Source organism: Trachypithecus francoisi, unplaced genomic scaffold (genome assembly GCF_009764315.1).
Source record: "Trachypithecus francoisi isolate TF-2019V2 unplaced genomic scaffold, Tfra_2.0 Lachesis_group12, whole genome shotgun sequence".
NCBI classification, from domain to species: Eukaryota; Metazoa; Chordata; class Mammalia; order Primates; family Cercopithecidae; genus Trachypithecus; species Trachypithecus francoisi.
Window position 1 is genome coordinate 71,760,055 of NW_022681457.1, and position 7,920 is coordinate 71,767,974.

The 7,920-nt window shown below is 49.6% G+C and overlaps 1 protein-coding gene across 1 annotated transcript; it reads right to left on the reverse strand.

The window, feature by feature from the left end:
• Window positions 1-420: 420 nt before the first annotated feature.
• Window positions 421-7,259, reverse strand: GPX7 (glutathione peroxidase 7). The gene is made up of 3 exons (XM_033226353.1): window positions 6,937-7,259; window positions 2,501-2,762; window positions 421-1,207 (listed from the first exon to the last, which is right to left on the reverse strand). Exons 1-3 carry the CDS (start codon window positions 7,087-7,089, stop codon window positions 1,044-1,046), a joined length of 579 nt encoding a protein of 192 aa, XP_033082244.1. The 5' UTR covers window positions 7,090-7,259; the 3' UTR covers window positions 421-1,043.
• Between the last annotated feature and the right edge of the window lie 661 nt (window positions 7,260-7,920).

Here is a 7,920-nt window from a genome sequence, read left to right on the forward strand (position 1 = left end):
TTTTTTTTTTTTTTGAGATGGAGTCTCTCTCTGCTCCCCAGGCTGGAGTGCAATGGCGATATCTCGGCTTGCTGCAACCTCTGCCTCCTGGGTTCAAGCCATTCTCCTGCCTCAGTCCTCCTGAGTAGCTAGGATTACGGGCACCTGCCATCATTCCCGACTAATTTCTACATTTTTGTAGAGATGGGGTTTCACCATGTTGACCAAGCTGGTCTCAAACTCCTGACCTCAGGTGATCCGTCCACCTCAGCCTCCCAACGTGCTGGGTTGACAGGCGTGAGCCACCACGCCCGGTCACTAAGTGAATTCTTATTGGGCAATAATTGGCTTAATTAAAAAAAAAACAAAAACCAAAGGCCTGGCAGCCTTTGTACCAAACTGCTAACACTGTTTACCTCTAGGGAGTGAGACGATGGGAAATGAGGAGGATATTTTCATTTTTATTTTATATCATGAGGTATTGTTTGGATTTTTACAAAGAACTTGCATTTCTTTTGTAATGAAGAAAATAATGCACAGGAAATAACAACAACTAAACCTTTGGCCTGGATTATCATTGGCTGGAAATTCATGTTGGATGCAAGTTTTTATTGATAACAAGTTATTTTTTGGTTTATATGCAAACACTGTTTATTGAATGCCTCCTATTTGGCTGGCATTGCCTAGGCACTTTCACAGGTATTTCATCCTAACCCTCACAACAGCCCTATGAGGTAATAATTGGTCCCAGTTTACAGAGGCCTTGGGTGGGAGATTATTGCTTGATATACTTCTATTTGCCACACATTTTCGTTGGCAAAATGTTCTTATCAGCTGGTGATTCACTGGTCAAGAACTCTCATTGGCCAGGAATTCCTATTTGTTGCTGTAAGATTCAAATAATCAAAATACTAGAATTTTTCCCCCACAGGAATGATGGGACCGGTGGCATAAGAGTGAAGGAAGGAGAGCCAGTGGGTCTCTTCCTTTGAAGCACCATTTGAGTTTGCATTGGTCAGCCCCACACAGGTGGGCAGGATGAGGTGGTGGAGGAGACGCAGTGGTTATAAGTCTTCTCGCTTCCGTAGGATGAGCTTCCTCACGAGCGCTGTAATCTGGGGTCTGACCTCCTCCACTGACACAGTTGGGTCCCAAGCCCCTACCACCTTTCCATCTGGGGCTACAAGGTACTTCCAGAAGTTCCAGGTGGGCTCCTTCCCAGAAGTCTCTAGAGAAAAAGGAAGAAGGAGAGCAAAGTATGCTACCCTGCGTACCCTCTCCTGGGATTTCACTCTTGGTGTCCATCTTTCCCGGGTGGCAGCTAATCCTGATGCCCACTCCACACCCCAGACCACTCCAACCAGAATCTCTGTGGATGAGGCTTAGCGATCAGCATTTTTCAAAAGCCCCCTGGGAGGTTCCAAAGTTGGGCCAAGGTTGAGAACGACTGCTGTAGGATTCTGTGACATGCTTGATAAAGTGGTATCAAATCCTCCTTTATTAATGACTTCGAACTACCGAATAATCTACACCCTATTTTCTAATTCAGTTTTAATGGTTTCCAAATGTTAGTCCATGGACTGGTTTCATCAGAATCACTGGGGAGCAGGGGAGTGCTTAAAATAAAGATTCTTGGGCTCTGCTTCAGTAGGTCTTAGCCTTGTGCATTTTTAAGAGCTCCCCAGGTGCTTCTAAAAGCAAGGCCGGGTTTGATCTATAACTGTGCAAACTGGGAAGGAACTAATAAAAGAACACAAAGAAAAAAATAAACATTAGGACTGAGTCACAGAGCAAAACGCAAACCTGCCTCAGTAAGGAACCTTTTGTTTGCTGCACTGTTGCTTCTCATTTACTCCTCCAGGTGAATGGGTTGCAGGGTGGGGTGGTGGCAAGGGATACAAAGGCCACCAGAAGCACGGAGTGAGAAAAGGCAAAAATGGGGCCTCCAAAGGAGAAGGCCTGAGAGAAGAAACGGGGTCAGAACGACAACCTTAGCCCATGACCCCATTCTGCAGCTCTGAGGCTTCTGCAGCTGGAGAAGGGATCTAGTTCTCAAATATTAAGATCTGGTATTTTAGCTCAGAAGGTCTCCCTCCATGGCCTACACACTCCACCGCTGACTCAGGGTGGAGATGCCTGTCTGCCATCTTGGTCAGCTTTCTCCAGGCAGGTGGCATCCCCTGTCTATGCCTTGGTTTCTCCATCATATGTCCGTAAACTTATCTAATTCACACTGACTTAAATGTCTCCTTCTAGGAGCCCCTGAATGTGAAAACAGGATCCCAGATATGTTTTAATATCTGGCAGCAGGTATGGAGATATTCTTAGGCAGGAATAACCCTCAGCTTGTACCTGCCTCCACTCTCCTCAAAGATTAGTGCTGGAACAAAGCATTAGTCCACCTGAGAGGATCAGGAAGGGGAAGGGCCTCAGGTCACCCAGCCAGCCAGTGGCTTCTGCTGCCCAGGGAGCCATGGCCTCAGCCAGGGAGGTGTGAGGGGATGAAGAGACCAGGACTTACGGGCCAGGTACTTGAAGGCAGGATGGGCACCAGTACCGGTGACTGCAATCTTGCTAAACATGGGGAATGAGACACTGTAGGTGCGGCGGGCAAAGCTCTCAATCTCCTTGTTGCTGTCAGGCTCCTGTTGGCCAAACTGGTTGCAGGGGAAGGCGAGCACGTTGAAGTGGTGGGGACCCAGGTCCCGCTGCAGCTGCTGCAGGGCTCGGTAGTGCTGGTCTGTGAATCCGCACTCACTGGCCACATTCACCACCAGGGATACCTGTATGACAGAAACAAAACAAAACAAAGCCCAGACAAGCCAGTGAAGAGGCATGAACCTGTACATGCCCTGACACGTCCACATATGTGACTCCCTCAACAGTTAATACTGCCTCACACATACAAGAACACTGTGTACACATATGTAAATGTGTGTCCAGTGCTCTCACACATATACAAACACATGCACACAGACAGGCACATATGAAATCAAACATTCAGGGGCTTACAGATATGTGCACACATACATGAACATCTGTGAACATAATTATACAACATACATAAATAGGTATGCACATGCGCCATGATACAAACATACGTTAGCAAACACCACACATGCCCACACACGCAGCACATCCACAGACAGAGGCATACATACTGGCGAGCACATAATGAGAGCTGATAAGAGGGGGTAAAAAGGCAGACCTGGGCTCAATTTTTAGCTCAGTCAGCTAGCACTCGCCACTCTGCACTGTGGTTGCCTGTATATGTGTCAGTCTCCCTTCTAGAATGTGAACCTACTGAGGGCAGGAGCTATGTCCACTTCATCTCTGGGCCTGGCATATGAAAAAGTCTTAAGTTTCAGCTGAATGAGTAAGTGTGCACACAAACACAAACGCCTGCATGGGAACATAGACAGACACAGGTTTTCTTGAGAAAAATCCCTTTTTGTCCCCGCCACCTCCAGAGAACCAATACCCCTTTTTTTTGTTTTGCTTTGTTTTTGAGATAAGGTCCCTGGCTGGAGCAATGGCATGATCATAACAGGACATCCCCCCAACAGTTTGCAGTCTCAAACTTCTGAGCTGAAGTGATCCTCCTGCCTCAGCCTCTCAAATAGGTAGGACTACAGGCACATGCCATCACACCTGGCTAATTTTTTAATTTTTACTTTTGGTAGAGACAGGTCTCACCATGTTGTCCAGGCTGGACTCAAAAACTCTTGGCCTCAGGCAATCCTACCAACTAAGCCTCCCAAAGCGCTAGGATTATAGTCATGAACTACCATGCCTGGCCTACCACTTTCTTTTATCACTATACTAATCTCTAAATTTATTAAGGACTTTAGGCAATAAATATAAATCTGGCTAATGGAACTTGATTATAATACTGTGATTAGAATTTTGGCTCAAATGCTATGTTTTTAGCTTCTAGGTATATATTATTAAAGGATTTTAAACCCTACCCTGTGGTAGGCAGTCTAGCCCTATCCTCCATAATTGACATTTGGGTCAGATAATTCTTTGTTGTTAGGGAGATGTCCTGGTTTTTCATTGTCAGATGTTTGGCAGCATCCCTGGTCTCTACCCACTAGATGCAATAAAAAATGTCTTGACAATAAAAAATGTCTCCAGGCATTGCCAATTGTACCCTAAAGGGAGTAATCACCCCTAGTTGAGAACCACTGGGCTAGATGATTGAACTACTGAGCTGTACCTCCTGTACCCTATCTCCACCAGGTGAGAAAGGACCCATGCCTGGGACCACTGGCTATTAGAACAACCTCCTCAGTTTGAGGTCAGCATACACCATAATCTGCCTGGAATGGTGAAAACTGGGATTCTTAACTCCCTTCCTCAGCTAGGGTTCTTCCTTTTTTTCCCCCGATGGATCCCTGGGCAACGAGAACATTAAAGCTTTTTTTTTTTTTTTTTTTCTTTAAGATGGAGTCTTGCTCTGTCACCCAGGCTGGAATGCAGTGGCGTGATCTTGGCTCACTGCAACTTCTACCTCCCGGATTCAAGCCTCAGCCTCCCGAGTAGCTGGGATTACAGGCGTACGCCACCATGCCTGGCTAATTTTTGTATTTTTTTTTTTATTACAGACGGGGTTTCACCAGTTGGCTAGCCTCGAACTCCTGACCTTGTGATCTGCCTGCCTCAGTCTCCTAAAGTGCTGGGATTACAGGCGTGAGCCACTGCATCCAGCCAAAGCTTGCTTATTTTTAACTCACACCTTGCATGTCTACCCACTCTTTTGGAAGGGGGAAATCTGGCTTCTAGTTCCATCCCTGAAACCAAAAAGCTTGGTCCTTAGAAACCAAAACACAGATAGACACACCCAAGTACACAATTAATTTACATATGTACATATACAAGCAGATACACAGACTCAGATTTGTACACAGAAGTAAACAAACCATTCATAAACACACACACACACACACACTCTCTCTACACTCAGGCCTACCAGTACATACATAACCGCACACATTCCCAAGTGGTCAGCCATTCATCCATACTGGTCTAAATGACTATAGTCCCAATTAGCCTGAGGGCATCAACCATGTCAATCTTGCTCAAGGCTATGTCACCAGAGCTGGACCCAGTGTCAGTCATGTAGTTGGAGCCAGTAAATGTTTGTAGGTGAAGGAATGAGCATATTGCCCAAGCAGCAGGCCTAGCTTGGGTTAACTCAGCACCAATTACAGCTTTTCTGGATTACTGGTTTACTGCTGAACTTGGCAACTAAGAGCATAGACTCTGGAGCTGGACTGTCTGGGTTCAAATTCTAATTCTCTTACTAGTTGTGTGACCTTCTTCTATTTTGGTCTTAGCACTTACTACTACTAGGAATTACCTTGGGTATTTCTCAGTTCCTTGTTTATTGTCTCTTTCTTCTCCTCACCCCATGTAAGCTCCATTTAGCGGAAACGTATCTGTTTTGTTCACCACTGTATCCCTGGGGGCTGACCTAGTGTCTAGTTAGTATACAGTAGGTGTTCAATAATGAACAACGAATGAATAAGTAGCAGAGCTGGTCAGACGCTAAACCTGGGGCTCTCTGGTGAGCTGCCCTAGAGAGAACAGGAGGCCTGAATTGGAATGGGCCCTGTTCTTGGTTCTTTGTCCAGAGTTCTAAATGAAGTTACTGCTGGGATCCACCAAACACAGGTGCAGAGCACTCCACAGTTTACTAAGTGCATCCACATCCACGCCATCATCTCATTTGAAACTCACGACACTCTGGGGGACAGTCAGGACAGGGATTACTGCCCCCAAGACTCCCAGCATAATCGAAAATTGCAAGGCTTATAGAGTACTGGTCTTCACTAAAGATGGTGTTGCTCCCAGGAGAAAAATGTTGACATCCATTTTTGTGTGGTTCATCCAAAACCGGACGCTGGCCCACCTGTTCATTAGATTTCAACTCCCCAGCCATTTCACACACGAGTCCCCGGGTCCATCCTGAAGAGGTCCACTCTGGGAGTTCTTCATTGCACATGTGACATCCAGGCCTCTCAATGTAGTGTTCAAGGTCCCGCCTGGTCCCTTGCCAATCCTTTCAGCCTCATCTTCCACTACTCTTAGCCTCCAGCTTTAGACTCTTTGAAGCACAACAGCTGGAACTCCTGGCCCCACCACTCCCCACCCTTCTTCCTGTTTGCTTCTTAGTCTTGCTAAAATCCACTCGTGTTCAAAGACTCAACCCAGATACCCTTCCTCTCCGAAGTCTTCTCTGAGCTTAGGTTCCCTCTTGGTAAGGAGGGGGCAATTAGCCTGGATGACTCTTAACTGTGCCCCTGAGCTGCCATCTAAGGACTTGGCCTAGAGAGGACCCCAGATGTGGCTGTGGGGTTCTCTTCCAGACCCCGTCTTTCTAGTGTAGTGTGACCTTGTGCGAATGCCTGTCCTCTCTGGGTCTTTGTGCCCTCTCCCAAGGATGATCCGTGTGAGGTCTCCGTGCATCTGAAATAACACTCTCTGCCCTGCACATTCATCTCCACAGTGTTCTTCAGTGGACTCCGAATCAGCCACTCCCCGTTTCAGATGCGGAAAGTGGGGAGGGGAGAGGGAAAGGCCGCACGATGCTACGTTTACTTTTTCCACCCGTGAATGGCAAAGGCTGGGCAGTGGTGCCCGGCCTCTCGGCGAAGGTCTGGACCCCGCTGCCCAAAGCTGCCGGTAGCAAAGTGGGCGCCGACTGCGAGCGCTTCGGGTTCCTCCGCGCCAGGGCCGTGCCACGTAGCCGCGGGCCGGGCCAGGCCGGACGCGGGATGGGGGCGCCGCGCCGGGGGTCACTGCCGAGTGGGGCGGGGGCCGGGGTTTGGCGGTCGTGCGGCTGGGGCGCCCTCGGAGCCACACCGCGCGGGGGCCCGGGCTGCGGGGCGCCCCCAGTAGGCCCCGCCAGGGCGAGGCCGGGCCCTGCGGCGCCGCCAGACCCTGCGCACTCACCGAGCCGCGGTACTTCTCCAGCGACACCAGTTTGCCCCGGATGTTGACCGCCTTGAAGTCGTAGAAGTCCTGCTCCCGCTGCGCGCAGGCCGCAGCCCACAGGAGCAGCCACGCCGCCGCCGCCACCATGGCTTGTTCCCGAGGTGGCGGCATCGTGAGGGCAAAGACGGGGCGGGGGGATCCGGCGCGGGGGGCGGGAGGAGACGGCTCTGGCGCCGCTCGACCCGCAAGGCAGGACGCGCCCTGTTCTGGTTCTCCTCCTCAGGCGGTGGATGTCTGGCTCTGGACCTCAGTTTCCCCGTCTGTCCTGAGGCAGCTCCCCTCTGCCCCGGACCCCAGAGCCAGGGTTTCAGGATTCTGTCCCCTTAGACCGGAGTTCTAGGCTCCCTCTTGTCCCAGGATGCAGCGACTTGGCAGGGAAAGGGAGGCAAAAATCTGAGAGTTCAGCTTCTCATTCGTGCAGCAGCCTTAGGCTGGCCTGGTCACACGCCAACTCCGACCTCAGTTTCTCCACATGTTAAGTGGAGATAACCCCCCTTCTTGATACACCTAGTCAGTATAGGATGGAAGTAATAGAAAAACGGATGCGAAACACTTTAACAGTTGAATGGTGCCTGCAAACTTCAGGTGAATGAATGCATGTTCCCTGAAAGTGATGGCTGGGAGAAGGAGAAGAGAGGACCGAGGGCCTGTTGCAGGTTAGGTTCCTGGAAGCAGATTCTGAGATGGAGATTGGAGTGCAGGATGTTTATGAGGGAGCACCCTTGGGATCAACCCGTGGGAAGGATGGGAGGGAATGGGAGTGGCAGAGGGGGAAAGTAGTGAGCTCCGTGCAGGCCCCAAGACAGTCTTAGCTGACTTGACAGGGACTCTGGAGCTAGAGTAGCCCATCAGATGAGCTAAGATGGTCAGGTCACCCTGCCTTTATCAGTCCTTGGATGTGGGGCCACCTGGCAAGGGATGCAACAAGGGCCAAGATGGCCC